This window comes from Lampetra planeri, chromosome 9, assembly GCF_965212315.1.
Source record: "Lampetra planeri chromosome 9, kcLamPlan1.2.h2, whole genome shotgun sequence".
Taxonomy (NCBI): Eukaryota; Metazoa; Chordata; class Hyperoartia; order Petromyzontiformes; family Petromyzontidae; genus Lampetra; species Lampetra planeri.
Window position 1 is genome coordinate 3,383,616 of NC_136115.1, and position 18,211 is coordinate 3,401,826.

At 47.6% G+C, this 18,211-nt stretch overlaps 1 protein-coding gene across 2 annotated transcripts; it reads left to right on the top strand.

The window, feature by feature from the left end:
- The first annotated feature begins 1,279 nt into the window (after positions 1-1,279).
- On the top strand, positions 1,280-16,791 carry PLA2G12B (phospholipase A2 group XIIB). 2 transcript variants are annotated; one of them, XM_078597386.1, is made up of 5 exons: positions 1,280-1,437; positions 1,641-1,889; positions 6,313-6,410; positions 11,333-11,498; positions 14,317-16,791. In XM_078597386.1, the coding sequence occupies exons 2-5, from the start codon at positions 1,664-1,666 to the stop codon at positions 14,433-14,435; spliced, it is 609 nt and encodes a 202-aa protein (XP_078453512.1). In that variant the 5' UTR covers positions 1,280-1,437; positions 1,641-1,663; the 3' UTR covers positions 14,436-16,791. The 2 variants fall into 2 exon arrangements, with proteins under 2 accessions (XP_078453512.1, XP_078453514.1); XM_078597388.1 differs by having other exon boundaries at positions 6,322-6,410.
- The last annotated feature ends 1,420 nt before the right edge of the window (positions 16,792-18,211 follow it).

The window sequence follows — 18,211 nt, forward strand, 5'->3', positions numbered from 1 at the left end:
CTTGTGTTGCAATCGAAACGTCGTATGCTAGTATTTAATTTATTATTTTCTCTTTATACGTGACTTTACCGAAAGAACCAAAGAGTAATTCCTGCAGTCACGAAAGCTCCAAATTAAGCTTGGGGACATAGATGTTGGAGTATATAAGTGCATACTCTTTGGTTCTTTCGGTAAAGTCACGTAGGTATAAAATAAAATACCTACGTGAAATAAAATACCTACGTGACTTTACCAAAAGAACCAACGAGTATGGATTCCTGCAGTCACGAAAGCTTCAAATAAAGATATATAAGTGCAGTACAACTTTTTTTCCCCCGCTGTACTCTGCTGCTTACTATGCGAACGCCGTTTAATGTGCAATGGCCTTATGAACAATATCAAAGGTGTGCCCTGTAATGGGTTTTAGCCCGGCAAGCCTCAGTGAGTCTCGTGACTCATTTTTAAAGAGGGTGCTGCCAAGTGTGTTTCAGTAGGTGGTGATCAATGCCACGTATGTTCGCACAGAGGAATTTGTTGTTTCTCTTTTTACACATTTGGCAAGTTTCGACTAAGATACTGGCACACAAACTATTAAAATATATATATCTGTTTTAATATTACCAGGTAAGGCCCATTGAGCTATATCATTATTTTTCGAAGGCGACCTGGCCACAAATGATAGCTCAACATCGTGGCTAATCACGTGGTCATTTATAGCAGCCAAATAATCGAAATGTGGAGGGAAAAACGGGAGGACCCGGAGACAATTCAACGCCACCACGGGGAGAGAGACACGCAAACTCCAAGTATATAGGCGCCAGGGTCGGGATCGAACCCACGACGTCCTTATATACCAGGCGAGGCAGTTAACATCTCGCCACGATGGCCTAACTCTTGCGAATGAGGCATGCTGGGTTGTTAAATCACATGATAATAGCAACTGTCCTAATATTTTTTTGACAAAGTGAAGGATAAACGTTTCCCTTGGAGCCAGTGTCATAGCCTTTAAAATGCCTTCGTTAGCCATTGTTATTCACTGAAGTTGATGGCATCGTATGTAGTATACCCTCTAATTTATCCGGGATGCTTTACAAATACGTGTTGTCGGGACATTGCTGATGATAATCATGACGAACACTGATATGTCGCAACCAGACATGAAGACCACATTTGTTGCAGCTTGCCAACACGTCAACATCAGCATGAACTACGTACCTTACGTCCCTACTATCGGACTGCGAGCTAATCATTCACTTACATTCATGGCTCCCTCGCTCGCAATAACCAATCACCACTTCGACTCAGACATGCCACTGTAGAACACATTCGTCTACATAAGGTGGGAACACAAAGCTCGTGCCCTCAACATTTCCAGATAGCTCATACGGAGGAGTGAACCTTCCGGCTGAACCGATCCCACACTTGGACGGCCACCGTTGAAATCATCTGCGCTGCAGTGTAAGCCGAACGGTGCAGACAACATAACGTTGAAAAGTAACACAAAATAGCGCCCGGAGCCGATTTCGAAACCGGTGACTTCACGCGTGCTAAAGTCCAACTGCTCAAATCAAATGATTAACTGCAGAGGAGACTAAAATCATCCGACGACGCAAAGCCGCAAATCGAGATTCATCGCCCCTTCCGTTTGTGTCCGAACACAGAGAGAGCGAGTCACGTCGCGACCATGCCGCTGTGCCCAACAAGATCCGCGTCCTGCCTGGCTACGCTGCTGCTTCTCATCTCAACGTTGGTGGCAGCAACAACGAACGTGGTGGTGGAGGAGCCCGAAGGCTGGGGCCTTAACGTGCAGAATCTGCGGCGCGGGATCGAGAAGGTCGACAACTATCTCGAGTCCATGGTGGAATTCTTCGGCGGCTACAACGGGGAGTGCCAGTATCGCTGCAAGCATGGTCAGTAAACCCACGCAAACCGACATCGGCAACTCGGTTCAATGAAACAGAACTTATTTTTTTTTATTATTTTTCCAGGTAAGGGCTATCGCACAAATGAGAGGTCCGACGATGTTGGCCCTATTCGTAGGTTTTTTCGGTAAAGTCACGTAGGTAAAAAAATTAAAATTAGTAAAATAAAAATAAAATCACGACGTTTCGGAGGCAACACAAGCTTCCGTCTTCAGGTGGAACTGTCACAGCACGATAGCTGTATCAAGTGATATAGTTCCACCTGAAGACGGAAGCTTGTGTTGCCTCCGAAACGTCGTGATTGTTATTTTATTTTTTATTTTACTTTATAAATTTTATTTTTTTACCTACGTGACTTTACCGAAAAAACCTAAGAATATGAATCCTTGCAGTCACGAAAGCTTCAAATCTAGATGCTGGCCCTACCGTGTGGACATTTATAGCGGCCGGGGGGAAAAAGCGGAGGAGCCGGAGGAAAGTCCACGCGACCACGGGGGGGGAGAAAGAGACTTGCAAACTCCAACATATACAGGCGTCAGGGTCGGGATCGAACCCCACGATATCCTGTATACCAGGAGAGGAAGTTCACATATCGCGACCATGACATCCTCGGCATGGGAGTGCTGAAGTGGAGCTAAGCCCCCCCACCCTTCCCCGTCCTTAATGCTCATGGTCAAGTCACAAAACGTCGGTACACCCAGCGGCAGCCCTTTCGCGTATACATTAGCATTGTTGAACTTCTTTAGCACCGTATGTAGCCAACCGTGCTAATCGGAGGTGCGGGGTGATGGACACCTAAATTCAAAACAAGAAGCAAAAAATAGTTTGGCGATGTACGGTGTGAAATAAGCTGAACATACGTACTTAGTGTGATTGACAAAAGCGGATTATATCGTCCAACATTCTGTTTAACGTTTTTGTTTTTCCATTTGTCGGGAGTTTGTTTGAATATCGACTGTGAGTGCACACCAGCCCCTGCTCGCCGAGTTTTGCATGCCCCACTCTTATTGAACAAGGTCACTCGCAGGGCTCACGCCACCGATCTCTGTTGACACAAATCTAGAAAGACATCGCGTTCGTAGCCCGGTAAACAATGCCCAGGGCAATGCAACCGAGCAATTAGCTGTCCCTTGCAAATGAGCTTTTAGGCAAAAAAATATATAAATATTTTTTGTTACATTTTCATCTTAACAATTTAGTTGGATTTTGGCTGCCCATACATTAGAAATGTATCGACTGCCGCTGAAAAACTGGATAAATAAATATTCTGATTCTGTATGGCATGAAGTTGTACAATTTTCCTGTGAAACATGATCAATTCAATCAAACCACATTGGTCAGCAAAACTAATATTTGGCTCTCGCCGGCATTTAAACAAGCGTGTTGTGCTAGTGACACGAACATTCTGGATTAATGATTAATAGTTTACAACCCTTTGTCAACTCAGCGCTGGATTTAAAATCTTTCCCACACGGTTTCTTTCGAGGGATTGACCATATACTTCACCACGCTGGTCAATGCTGGTTGTTGAATGGCAGATTGAAAACGAACTTCCTTCGAACTGATGTTTGTGTTTAGTTTGTTGTCCTTCCCCAGCACCTCCGATTAGCACGGTGGGCGGCTACGTCCGGCTTCGAAAGAAGTTCAACATACAGAGCATTCGACTCAGCAGCTGGGTCACTCGCCACCCACGTTCGTTAGCCACGGACAGTAATCCAGTTGAGGTCGCTGGGATCATCTTGCAGCGTGCAGAACGACGTTTGGTGTTCATCACGTGACTCCCCGGACATCCCTTGCACACGTGATGTGTGCATCTCAAGGGATTTTCGAGAGCAGTGATTATTAACCCTTACTGTAGCCTTGCATCCTCTTGGTTCTCAAGCGTAAAAAAGGTATAATGTTAATACATTGGGTTCTATTAACAAAGTAATTGTTCTTACGTGGCCATGCTTAATTTGTATTTTCGATGATTCGTCTTCTAAAAAAATCTGGCCGTGTCTCGCACCCCCAAAAAGGACACCTCGCATCCCCAGGGGGTGCAGTGTGCACCCCCCTCCCCCCCCAGGTTAAACACCAATATCCGAGATAAATAGTTTTTACTAACAAATTAATAAACAATGCTGCCACCACCCCCCAACCCCGCCCAATCTGGAATTAAACACAGTTTTACTTTTACTTGACAGTCTTCTGGATATGAAATATAATTGCATGCACTGCCTTTGCTACACTTTGTACGTTTTCATTTTCGGCAATGTGCAAGCCGGTAATTGTTGCAACAACAAAGTTATATTATCTGGCAATGGATGGTAGATATTTGTGAAGGATTCCATTTTTACCAGCTGTGTCCTGCACATAATTAACCCCGTATAGAAACTACGTAATTGTTTTGTGATCTACAACTGTTGAAGACGAATGAATAACAGAAGATATAACGAGGTAATTTTAACAGGGTGGTTACATGTGAATAGTAAAAACTACCTTGTAAAAGAAAAACAAAAATTACTGCACAAGTATTTTTTGTGGCACGACACAATGTTTGTTCGTGTCCAAACAAATGTGGTCCAGACGCGCATTATATTGTGTCTGTGATCTGACAAAAACTGCCAAGGGTATTGTACAGACGCTGTTTTGTTACCGTTGGTGCCTTTTCCCAATCAGTGAAATAATTGCTTTAATTGGGCCCGCAAATCCCACAGAGTGTACCAACCTTCAACGCCAGATAATGCCCCTCGGGAGTGGGATCTGAACCGGGCCCACCGCCCTCCCGACATGTTTGGTCAAACTCCCCATCCCCCGCACGACCCACATGGCCACCCCACGACCTACACGGCCACCCCACGACCTATACAGACACCCCACGACCCACACGGCATGAATATACCTTTATCCAGCGGTGAATTAACAAATAGTTTTCATAAACATTAGATACATTTTTGTTTCACGTTTGACACTCTAGACACCCGATCTCTCTTTTCCCAAACGGTATAAATGTAGAGGTGTTCCCTCATTCTCACGGTGGCAAGATGTTAACTACCTCGCCTGGCATACAGGAGTTCGTGGGTTCCATCCCGAACCTGACGCCTGTATATTTGGCGTGTGCATGTCTCCCTCCCGGTGGTTGCGTGGATTTTTCTCCAGGTCCTCCGGTTTTTCCCCTTCACATTTCAAATCAACGTGCGTTGAGAGTATTTGGCTGCTATAGATGTCCACGTAATAAGCCACTTCGTTTAGCTATCATTTCTGATAGACAGTTCGCTTCTGAAACAGAGCTATATAGGTCAGTGGGCCTCACCTGGTAAAATATTAAATAGTTTAGTTTCAAACAAAAAGTTTTTTTATGGAAGGCCCTTCTTGTCAAAAACACAAACACTTCTCACCCCTGACTCTCTCTCACTTCCGCACTTGCTAATGATTGTGAAACCACAATGGAGTTCAGCTCGACCACAATGCGTTTTTGAGTTTTGGCATACAAACCTGTGTGTCTCCGCGAACAGATCGATCCTAATGGTCAATAAAGTGGCGACATGAAGTCATGTCGCTCACATCAGTTCCTCGCTAATACACGGCAGCTGCCTCATGAGCCCGTGGCCTAAACGCGACGTTGGAAATGGCTCTATACGATGCGCCGGCAGGTTGCGGCGCACCGTTGTTCGGGGCATGGTGTCCCCAGCGTGCTTTTGGCTCCGCGTGCCGGGAGCTTCTTGAGAACTTCATGAAAATGTCAGGCGTCGAGTGGAATAAACACGCGGAACAATTCAAAACACATCGGTAGAGCTACACACAGCTGGTGGGGGTTACCCGGCTGTCCGGGATTTACCCGGCAATTGGCGTCTGTGTTCGGCCGGCCAGATTTGGAATTGTGACGAGATCTGGTATTGTGTTGAATTGTGTTGCGGTAAAAATGTAATGGACGCTTCTTTCGTATGACTAATGTTGACGCAGAGCAACAAGCAGTACCACTACACGTTGCTGACAGACCTAGTGACAACCCAGAACTATCTTCTTGGTTCTTTCGGTAAAGTCACGTAGAATGGAAATAATAACATAATAAAAATAAAACATAATAAAATAATTCTCACGACGTTTCGGCCACAACGCAAGCAGCCGTCCTCAGGTGAAGAACAGGTCTGTCAGAAAGACAGCGTCTGAAGACCTGTTCTTCACCTGAGGAGGGCTGCTTGCGTTGTGGCCGAAACGTCGTGACAATTATTTAATGATGTTTTATTTTTATTATTTTATTATTTCCATTCTACGTGACTTTACCGAAAGAACCAAGAAGATGAATTCATGCTGCAGTCACGAAAGCTTTAAATTGAAATTTAACCCAGAACTATGTTCGCGTTCGGCAATAACCCGTGCGAATTGCCTCCACAACGGACTCGTGTTGCTAACACATCCCCCCTCTCGTCAGGGGTTCCAGGAGCCGTCCCTGTGCCAAGGAAGGACTACAAGGCGGCGCTGCCCAACGGCTGTGCCACGTCTCTCATGGGGGTGCAGGCGCTTGACGGCGTAAGTTGATGTCCGCTCGGGGGGTAGCGTGGCTCTTTGGCGCGCGGCATCCCTTCTCCTCTTCGCATCGATTTCCGTGTTATTTTGTGTGTTGTGGTCATTTAGCTGTAATTGGTAACCATTTTTTTTTTAACAACATTGGATGTGTAACCCCAACAGTGGGTCTTGTTGCGTATGAGCTTGATGGCAATTTATTTTTTGTTGTTGTTGCAGTGTATTGGGTCAGTGGGGTTTTTTCTGAGCTAGCATGTGTCTGAAGATGTGAAAAAATGCGGTGACATGCGCCTGTAAATGTTTGCCCGCTGTTTGTTGAGGATTATCGCCGAGTTTACCGAGGGGTAATCTTATTTTCTGCATGAGCTGACAGCATCACCCTGCCTTGACCGAGAGCAAAGTCCCCCTCGGCTGTAAGTTCAGATTGTGTGCTGAAGGCACATTTTAATACAGCCCAGGGTCAACATGTCGCTGAGCGATAACACAATGTTACCGACACGAAGCGGTCATGCGGTGTTTGAAGCCACGTATGAAAAAATCCGCTGTAAAACTCGAGAGAGCATGCACCAAAAAAAAAGAAGAGTTGTTTTCAATGTGTCTCTTAAGTCATCGTCATCAACAGGGGTGAACAATAACACCGCAGGTGTGAAGGCCTCCCCAAGCAGAGAATTGAAGATTGGCTTAACGTTTCCGCTGCCAAGCATCTCATTGAGAGCAGTGGTTGAAATGGGCTGCTGTACGACCGCAAGCGATATCGACACTTCTCAGAACACCAAACACGAATACGCGAACTTTTCAGAACGCGTTAACCTGAAGCAGCACTTATAAGTTTTTGGGAAGGAACAGCTGTTGACATGGGCCTCAGGACGTCTTAACAGGCTTCATAGGGAACAACTACACAGTTTCATTTGCACCATAAAATGAGTGTAAAATCAATGGTATAGGTATGACGTATATACTAAACTTAACTATTTTTGTATTTTACCAGGTAAGGCCCACTGAGCTGTATAGCGCTTTTTCGGAAGCAACCTGGCCACAAATGATAGCTCAACGAAGTGGCTGATCACGTGGAAATGTATAGCAGCCAAATAATCTAAACGCGTGAATGTTGATTCTAAATGTGGAGGGAAAAACCAGAGGACCCGGAGAAAAATCCACGCAACCACCGGGAGAAGATGCAAACTCCCAATATAAAGCAGGCGTCAGGGACGCGATCGAACCCACAAACTCCTGTATACGAGGCAAAGGAGTTAACATCTCGTTGTTTTCACACCGTACGTAGCCAATCGTGATAATCGGTTGTGCGGGATGCTGATCGGTAGTGACGGTGTATCAATTTGATCTTTGTAGATTTGTGTAAGTTACAAGATATAGATTCACGGTGAGCTCTGTAGACAGCCAATAGTACTGTCAGTCACCTTGATGTCAAGAAATAGTGGATTCCTTAAATTTATCTGTGAGCCTGAATCGTGACAATTCAGCCGATAATCAGAGCTATTTAGGGGAATCGTTACACCTCCACGAAAAACATTTGTGAAGTTACAAAACGTAGATATATAATCCACTGTATCGTCGTTGGTATCAATTTAAAACAGGTGCTTTTAATACCTAGTTACGTCCTAGCATTTAACATATTTACAAAGACTTTCAGGCATGAAATGAACAAACTTTGGTGAAATATAAAATCCCTGCCATTTGCCTTCTCTTCACTTGTTCAGTAATTGAATGCAGACACTGCATCTGCATGATAGCGGCTAATTTGTCTGCATACATTATATTAATAATAAACAATTCATAACCTGTGCATATTTCAAGCCAAAGCTTAAAGTCCCTCATATCCTAGCCTGAACAGGTGAGCGCCTGGACAGATTAGAGCCTGAACCAGGTGAGAGCCTGGACAGGTTAGAGCCTGGACAGGTGAGCGCCTGAACCAGGTGAGAGCCTGAACAGGTGAGCGCCTGGACAGATTAGAGCCTGAACCAGGTGAGAGCCTGGACAGGTTAGAGCCTGAACCAGGTGAGTGCCTGAAGCAGGTGAGAGCCTGAACCAGGTGAGAGCCTGAAGCAGGTGAGAGCCTGAACCAGGTGAGAGACTGAACCAGGTTAGAACCTGAACCAGGTGAGAGCCTAAACCAGGTTTCAGCCAGAAGCAGGTGAGTGCCTGGACAGGTTAGAGCCTGAAGCAGGCGAGAGCCTGGATGGTGAGCCTAGCTCTGCTGCTTGAAAGTGGAGAGTGCTTGGATGCTGATGCTGCTGCTGCCACTGCCTGCTGCTGTCACTGCCTGCTGCTGCCGCTGCCTGCTGCTGCCGCCGCTGTCTGCTGCCACCGCTGCCTGATGCTGCCGCCGCTGCCTGCTGCTGCCGCCGCTGGCTGCTGCTGCCACTGCCTGCTGCTGCTGTCACTGCCTGCTGCCGCCGCTGCCTGCTGCCGCCGCTGCCTGCTGCTGCCGCCGCTGGCTGCTGCTGCCACTGCCTGCTGCTGCTGTCACTGCCTGCTGCCGCCGCTGCCTGCTGCCGCCGCTGCCTGCTGCTGCCGCCGCTGGCTGCTGCTGCCACTGCCTGCTGCTGCTGTCACTGCCTGCTGCCGCAGCTGCCTGCTGCTGCCGCCGCTGGCTGCTGCTGCCACTGCCTGCTGCTGCTGTCACTGCCTGCTGCCGCCGCTGCCTGCTGCCGCCGCTGCCTGTGTGCAGTGGGAGAGGGTTCCAGGTGGCCGCCGATGCAGCCACGGAGAAATTCCACTCAGCCAGGACAGTCCTGGTTCTTGGGTGTGCGATGAGCAGATTGTTAGACGTGCGAGAAGGGTGGGGGAGAGAGGTACGGTGGGAGAACCTGGAGAGAGAGAGAGAGAGACCCCGGTGGCACATGATAGCGACGTCTTTGTTAGCGAAGCCACGGGAGTCATGTGGCCGCGCCTAAATGGCGAGCCAGGACAGGTTGGTTTTTGAGGTCCGCTGTGGTTCGTCGAGGCGACGTCCTGCTGTCCGAGCAAGAGGTGACCCGACGCTGCGGCAATCGTGGCGAGTGCCGCCAGTGCCGCAAAAAAGCCCGAGTGCTGTTTGCGGTCTCCGTATCGGTCAAAATTGGGCGGACGCGTGGCAAGGCCCTGAGGTGGCGACCGCCGTGCCTTTAATGCGCTGAGCACGGGGAGGGGTTGTCGATGGCGAGGATTTTGAAATTATTTGACAGACCGACGATGGGCAGATTTGCCGATTTTGAGGGGTTTGGTGGTAGGCGATTTGACCAAAGCCAGTGCTGCAAGGTTGTACGTTTGACCGGCAAACTCTTAGACCTCTATATAGAGTTTTTTTGGGTTAGATCGCGTAAATAGAGAAATGTGTCGTTAAACCCGTCGCAGCCGATTAATAAGGGTTGTCACGTAAACAGAACGTGGCCAATTCGTCACTAGTACAGCACTAGTGTATAGTGAAGTGTATAGTAGTGTAGTGGTATAGTAGTGTATAGTGTAGTGTATAGTGTAGTGTACTCGTACGGCACACCGGTGTGTTGGAGAGCCAAGCCACAACATGTACGATCTGAGTACGACGTTTCGCCAGTAATTACAACCAGCTTCATCAGGCGACAGCCAGATTTGTGGAGAAGTCCTCCACCTGTTTCCCAACAGGCAATGGGCCAAAATTGGAGATACTCTTAAACCTCTGTGCCGATTTCAGCTAACGAAGCCTCCCATTGCATAATGGGACGTAGTTTATGCCAACGTGGTCACATTTTATTCTCTCTTCACCTTTGGTCTGATTAGCCTCATCGACCCCAGCACTGCTCATCTAATCTGGTATTTGCAAGACTAAGTGACGGGATTCTCTTTTTCTTTTTTAAACATTTAACAGATTAGGTGTGTGCCATCGAGGAGTCTGGATGAGATCCCTGTGAGCGCTTGAAGGAATTTATTACCCCCCAACACGTTCCATTCATTGGCTACCACATTCAGATAAGCCCCTCCCCCCCCTCCCACCTTAACTTGTATTTAAGAGCTTGTCTTTTGGAATTTTGCCTCACTGGATACGGTAAATTTAGCTGTGACGGTCCCTCCTGATGACGGAGACTTGTGTTGCCTTTGAAACGTCGTGATTTATTATTTTATTTATATGATTATTCATATTATTAAATGTTTTATTATTAATTTTTACCTACGTGACTTTACCGAAAAAACCTAAGAGTATGAATCCTTGCGGTCACGAAAGCTTCAAATCTAGAATTAATTTGTTACCATTGTATCTCGGCATCACTTCCCGCCGGGTGATGAACACCTTACATTACGTGCCGCACGATGGCCTCACGGTTCATCTCAATTCGGCAAGTGGAAAAAAAAAGCAAACAAACGAGCAAGGAAACAAGAAGTGAAAAATGTCACACGGCTCCTTTGTAATCGTGAGACAATCGCGCGCGCCGCCTGCATCCGTGCAATCCGCGAGGGTTCTTAAGGAGCAGGGAGCGAATGGTGGGTGGTGGGGGATGGGGGGTGTGAGAAGCGCACCTTGAAAAACCCACAGGCTTTTTACGACAGGAGTGAGTGATTTTCATGGGATCATCTCGGGAAATTGGCCCATTGCCTGTTGGGAAATAAACTCGTCGGCACGAGAGGGGACGGAGGGCTGGGCCCCAGAACGTGTCAGGTGCCGCGCGCCGCACCGCACAACATAATGTGCGGAGCCGTTGTCAGGAATTACCGGCATTGTCGAACGCCGGAGCCACCGGAAGTAGAATTTGCGGTGCAACAAAGCGATTTTCGGGAATTTGATATTGGCTTCGTAATAAAGCGACGGCAAACACCCCCACACCCCACACCCCTACCAGCCCCCATTAGAAAATTGCCCCCCTGACGAGCGAATTGTTTAGCGCCATACGGAGGCTCCGATGTCAAGCGCCGGCTGATCTTCCCCAACCCCCACCACCAAATGTGCCGTCTTGCAGCTGGACCTTGGCATCCCGTCCATGACCAAGTGCTGTAATCAGCTGGACATCTGCTACGAGTCGTGCGGGGCCAGCAAGAACGTGTGCGACGCTCGCTTCCGCATCTGTCTCTCCTCCATCTGCACGGACCTGCGCAAGACCCTCGGGTTTATCTCCAAAATCGACGGTGCGTTCGCCCGCAAGAGTCGGATTTTGGTCGTCGTCGTCGTTGTTTTTTGTTGTTGCTGCGTGAAATTGATTTACTTTGTTTCTCGCGCCGTTTGGCGGAGGGCAATTGGTGCGCAGGTAAACACCTTCATCATACGCTGTCTTTCCGACAGACCTGTTCTTCACCTGAGGACGGCTGGTTGCGTTGTGGCCGAAACGTCGTGAGAATTATGTTATTATGTTTTATTTTTATCATTTTATTATTTCCCTTCTACGTGACTTTACCGAAAGAACCAAGAAGATGAACACCATCATCTTCTTTCTTTCGTACGGCCGATGTAGATGTAGAGCAACGACTACAATTTCATGTTCAGGCGGTGGTGGTTGGTTGGTTTGGCACGCAGTGGTTCAGACACGCACACACGCACTGGGCTCTTAAACGGGCCACCCAAGTTCGACTCCCTGTCACGACTAACTTCAGTGGAGAGCAATCGCAGAAGCGGTCCATGGCACCCCACCCACAGGTCACCAACCCGCATTGACTGGCATGGTGAAGTATGGTCAAGTAACCCCTTACGACCAACACGGGGCTGTACATTACAGTAATTAAAACATAATTGCTGGTTTTCACCTGAGGACGGCTGCTTGCGTTGTGGCCGAAACGTCGTGAGAATTATTTTATTATGTTTTATTTTTATTATTTTATTACTTCCCTTCTACGTGACTTTACCGAAAGAACCAAGAAGATGAATCCCTGCAGTCATGAAAGCTTTAAATCGAAAAATAATTGCTATTATTATTAAATGCAAGCTAAAAACGCATTGCTACCTCAATCATTAAAGACAAGTTAGAGTGGTTTCCCATTCATTTGAGCATGGGGCAATGCTCATCTCTCAATTGAACCCATGAGCCAGTGATGGAAACTCCACGTTCCTATGGAGGGAGAAAAACATATCCAAAGGACGACGACCCATGACTTCCTCGTGAAGCGAAACTCAAATGTAACAAATTTCAGAGAGATACGCGGCCTGGTGAACCCTGGATGGGTGAATTTAACTCGCAGACTTTTGATTGTGAGCAGCGTATTATACCACTGCGCCATCTGGCTTGATAATAACATTGATAACAATGACATATTAATCATGACTTTTCATAATACTTATTAAAGTAGCGTCTACACGAGTCACGATGATACTTGCATTTTTAGATGCACGATTATGTGACAGTGATGCACCACTAAGTTATTTTGTGGAGTGAAGTTACAAAGTTAATGTTTTACCATCAGGGCTGTGATAGATATATCACAGTCAAACTTGCCTGATGTGCAGCCACGAATAGATGTGGATTAGAGGGCAAACAAGAATCAGGGACATCGCAGAATCAGAGCCATCCGTGAGATAAAAGCAAAGGAATGGTGCGCGACTTTGCTGCAAATGGAAGGGACAACAATCGGATAAACATAATGACAGAATGTCAATCAAGCGAGTGAACGGACGTACGAACAACAAGAATAAGTTGAGGAGGAGCGGTGAGATCACGTTGATTGCACCTGCGGTAGAATTACGAACGCCGGTATCAGGACAACAAGCGAGCAAAGGTCACAGCCTGCCAATGCAACGAGCAGAAATGTGCCGATGTTGACGATGATAATGATGATGGTGTCATATTATATTTCATCACACCGCTGTTGCTTGGGGCGTGTGTGTGCGGGGGGGGTGGGGGGGAGCGATAGTGGAGCGTTTAGCGCTACGCTGCGCTACGATCTCGGCGACCCCAGTTCGATTCCCACTCACGGCCAACACCGAACGACGATTATCTGAATCGGTCCTGGACCTCTCCTAGGTCGACTCAGCTTCAAATGAGTACCTGGTGCTGTGTGTAAACATCGCCACTGGGGAGACAAAAGCGGCCGGGCGCGGTGCTGGCCACCCACCCCCTCGTGTACCGTTCCGGCCTTCATAGGTGCTCGCTAACAGCACTTACCCCTACAGTCTGCTAAGGCTACACGGGGGATCTTTGTGTCTCTGTGTGTTCTCATTTTCTTCCATGGGCTAGAATTGACCAGTCTCTGACTGTTGAGTATATTGGAGATGCAATGGACATCTACACTATGGGAACCTCATTTGCCAGTAAAAATATGATAATTGGTTTTTTACCCTTCTATCTGGCAACAAAACTGACACCTTTTTACAAGGAGTCATGTTTGCATAGACCGCAATACCTGCAGTCATAATACAAACAAAATAACATAACTCTGATAATGTGCACTGTCCTTGAAGTTGATTGGTCCACACCCGAGACAGCTTTCCTTAGGTGCCAGTTTTGTTGCCAGATAGAAGGGTAAAAAACCAATTACCATATTTTTACTGGTAAATGAGGTTCCCATAGTGGAAATGCTTGCCCCGAGCTCTCATACTCTGATGGTGCATTGTCCTTGAGTTGTGCGTCTTGTGGCGTCATCTGGTCCAACCCATGTGAGACTAGGCTCTAAGGAAAGCTGTCTCGGGTGTGGACCAATCAACTTCAAGGACAGTGCATACATTATCAGAGTTATGTTTTTTTGTTTGTATTATGACTGCAGGTATTGCGGTCTATGCAAACATGACTCCTTGTAAAAAGGTGTCAGTTTTGTTGCCAGATAGAAGGGTAAAAAACAAATTATCATTCAATGGACAGTTGCAAACTGAATCAAACAATTTCACGACTTGCTTGGCTAATTCAAGGGCGGTAGCCCTTGCCAATGCTTGCCAATGGGACGGGGGTGGGCGTGGTGCGATTTTGTCTTACACGAGGCTGGCTTTTTTAGTGTTTCCCTTCTTCCCATGTCTGCCCCTCAGCCTGCGAAACGGGGGCCGAGCTCCTGTACAAGACGGTGACGAGCTTCGGCTGCAAGTCCTTCCTCAACAGCCAGCGAGCCTCGTGCTACTGCGAGGGCGAGGACAAGGACGAACTTTAAGGGCTCCCACCCCCCCCGCCCGTCCACAGCGCACCAGCCAGGCCTCGGACCGCCCTTCCGTGTGTCCTCGGTTAGCCGCGTGTGCAAGCGAGAGGCCCGGCTGGGTCGCCTCAGAGGTCAAGAGCACTGAAGCTGGCACCGCCGATTAAGCCGGGCCGTGAAGCCCCAAATTCGTTGCAACAATTGTTGCAACGAATTGTTGCAACGAATTTGGGGGGATTTTTTTCTCACACTTTATTTGGCTAAACTTCCTGCTCTGATCATGACAATATTGGTTGGATTGTCACGAGAGAGAGAGAGGGAGGGAGTGCGTAGGAATGTGCCGCTCTCTACTGGGCAGGGATCTGTGGTAGCTCTGTGAAATCCACTTCCACGGGCCCAATCTGACGCGGCGTCGTAGTTGCACCGCGCTGCGAGAGATTTTAATGGGGTTTTCATCTCGTGACGCGATGCCGATAGCACAATCGGGATAGAATTGAAGGGAGGGGGGCGAATTAACAAACTGATTTTCGTATATTTTTCAAAGTACGTATGTATGTTGAACTTCTTTCGCACCGTACGTAGCCAACTATGCTAATCGTCGGTGTGGGGGAAGGACAACAAACTAAACGCAAAAAGCAGTTCTAAAGGAATGAGGGTTGAGTGTTCTCAGCTGTACCAACACATAGTGGGGAATTCGTGATTCGGCTGTCTCTGTTTTGGAGATTTTTTAAGATCGATGTTACGAGGCCGAAAAGTGTAAAACAGAAGTTGTTGATTCTGTTTCACCTGTGTTTAAATACCACTGCGTAGATTTGTAATACTACGGTGTAGGTTTTTACGCGGTTGTGATGTATCGCTCTCGGAAACCTCTTATCTCCACGAACAGATCGTTCTAAACATAAACGGCCAATGAGTGAGTAAATGAAGTGATGTCGGTTACATTGGTTCCTCGCCACCTCGAGACAACTGCTCATCAAGCCTGCACGTGATCTAAGCGCGACATTGGAAATGCCTCTCCGATGCGCTTCTGGGGTCGTGCGCGCGTGTTGTTCGGCACGACGTCCGACGTTTCGCACCAACGTGCTGGGAGCTTCATCGGGAACTGAACTGCAATGCTGAAGTTGCAACGTTTCTGAAGATGCTCCCGGCAGCTGGGCCAAAATATCGGACATCGGAGCCACCGCAAACACACGGCCGCTAAACACAAACTCCTCGGACGTCTGCGTTTCTGTGACCACGATGACCCAGTTAGGACAATGTTGATGTGTCAACTAGAATGAGGGCTGAAAAACTCTTTTTCAGGTCCAGATTTGAGAAAATAAGTGACCTATTTATTTATAGGACTCACATCACACTGGCAACAACATCCAGACAGGAGTTAGGAAATGTTTGCATGTTGATGAGAGAGGGAGCCGATTTTTCCCCACCGATGAATTGAACTAAATCCGTGGGCTTTGCCGAGTGAATCCTGCAGAGGGCAGATGTATACAGTTAATCTTCCACACGCCACCGCAGTTAACTCCGCCTAAGGCAGGGGTCGGCAACCTACGGCTCCGGAGCCGCATGCGGCTCTTTACGGGCTTGCTTCTTGACGATATGTACGTATGTACAGTATGTACTCAGATGCATTGCGGCTCTTGAAATACTGAATTTTGTACCGAATTGGAAAGAAATGGCTCTTCTTGTTATTTTGGTTGCCGACCCCTGGCCTAAGGGAACGATGAATTGCAATAAACATTTTGCAATGCACTGCCACTCCGTGTCCATGCGGAGGCAATGCCAACGGTGTCACAAATAAGTCCATCCCTTTACCGTGCACACTTTGAATATCATAATCGGGTTTTTCCCCTTTTTTCTGGCAACAAAACTGAAACCTTTTAACGAGGATTCATGTCTGCATTAACCACAATGCTTGCAGTCAAAATGCAAACAAAAAACATACAATGATAATATTTGCATTGTCCTTGAAACTGATTGGTCCACACCAAGGGGCGGCTTTCTTTTGAGCCTCAACCCAATTGGTGCGCGACTACAAGTATTGTGGTGAATGCAGACATGAATCCTCGTTAAAAGGTTTCAGTTTTGTTGCCAGAAAAAAGGGGGAAACCCCGATTATTATATTTTGGTACTGGCAAAGGAGGTCTAATGATGACTTTGAATATATTGAATTAATTTACATTGTGGCACAGTAGAAGGATGCTGTGCATACGTAACGAGCATCATTAATTCGTTTGCGAAACATTCCCCTTTCTTTTTCGACATTTATTTTGTGACCTTTGTTTTGCCACTTGAGAATTTACCATTGTAATAGTTAACAGTTTACGTTCTAAATTAATGTTTTTTTTTTCAATTAAACCATACCGGAAAGAAAATGCATTGTTGATTTCTTGACGTCTTATTCAGAATGGGGGCAAAGCAGTGATTGGCGGCAGTGCCTGGGGCCTATGAATCTGACCGCCTGAATCCGAATTTGTGGCCAGGGCTGTGACACCAGTGGCTCGCGATATCGCATTTGACTTCCACGGCCGTCCCGACCTTCACCGACCGGCTGGTGGTTCAAGTGCCTTCAATCCCTGGCAGTGGCCAAACTAAACAAACATAAAAGGGCCATGGGCAAGCCACCGTTCAGAAGTTGTTTGACAAAAGTCTGCTGCTCATCACAGGATACCCGTCCACGCAGCGAAGATTGATGGGCAGTTCACGCTGTGATCCCTGCGCGCAAGCGGGTGGCGCAAACTTTCAAAAGGAGCGCTTTGTGATTTGTGTTCTTGTCGTCGTCTCTTTTTTCTTGGACACGTTTAAGCTGAACAATTATCGCACGCCGCTTGCATGCAAATATTTCCTCCCCCCCCCCTCCCCCCCCCCGTTGTCATTAGCGGATTAGAGATGTGCAAATCCCACCGGATTTAGCGCTCTCTGCTCACTCGCTCGCTCGCTCCTTCCTGATGAAAGTAAACACCGCGGAGGAGACGAGGGGAGGTGGTGAGAGAGACGGGTGGGTGGGGTGGGGGGTGAGTTGGGGGTGAGGAGCTGCGCAGGAAGAAGCAGGCGGCGCGCATTGCGGGGTGCTTCGTTATATCGCGAAGTTTGCGAGGGTGGGGAGGGGGTGTTAGGCGGTCAGGAAAATGTTGCCTTGAAGTCGGGGGGGGGGGGGGGAAGAAGGTGGGGGGGGGGGGTAGAGTTAGGCGGGGGCGGGGGGACAGCGGGTGACGGAATCAGCTGGGAATAATCAAACCCCCCCTGTAATGGTCATTATACCCCCCCCCCCGTCACGTGACGCCGGAGGTCGCGTCGACAGCTTTAACGTGGCCCCCCCCTCCCCCCCCCTCCCCCCCCAAAAGCTTCGTGCTGTTTGCGCGCGTTGTGGGATCGTGCGACAGAGGCTGGATTCGAAGCACGCCGTGCAGATGCAAGGGGCGATTCTGATGTACGCGAGACACACAACTCGGACAGACGCTCAAGGGAGACTGCTTTTTAAATCCTTTATATTAAGTTCACTTGCTTGCTTGCTTGCGCGCTTACGACCGTGCAAATCTTTCGGTCGTTTTTTAACCCACTTCCCGTGATCCAATCGCGCTGACATTTTCCACACAGACTCGTTGTGCGTGACAATTTATTTTCGTGGAAATTTTTGTTCAAAATTTTCCACTTTTTAGGGAAAAAAGTTTTCATATTTAATTTAAAATACCAATGTGAAAAAAATGAAACTCTTACTCAAGAAAAACAGAAATGAATAATACAATTAAAGCGATGCCACGCATATAAAGGATTTATAGTGAAAAACTTTGTTTTTA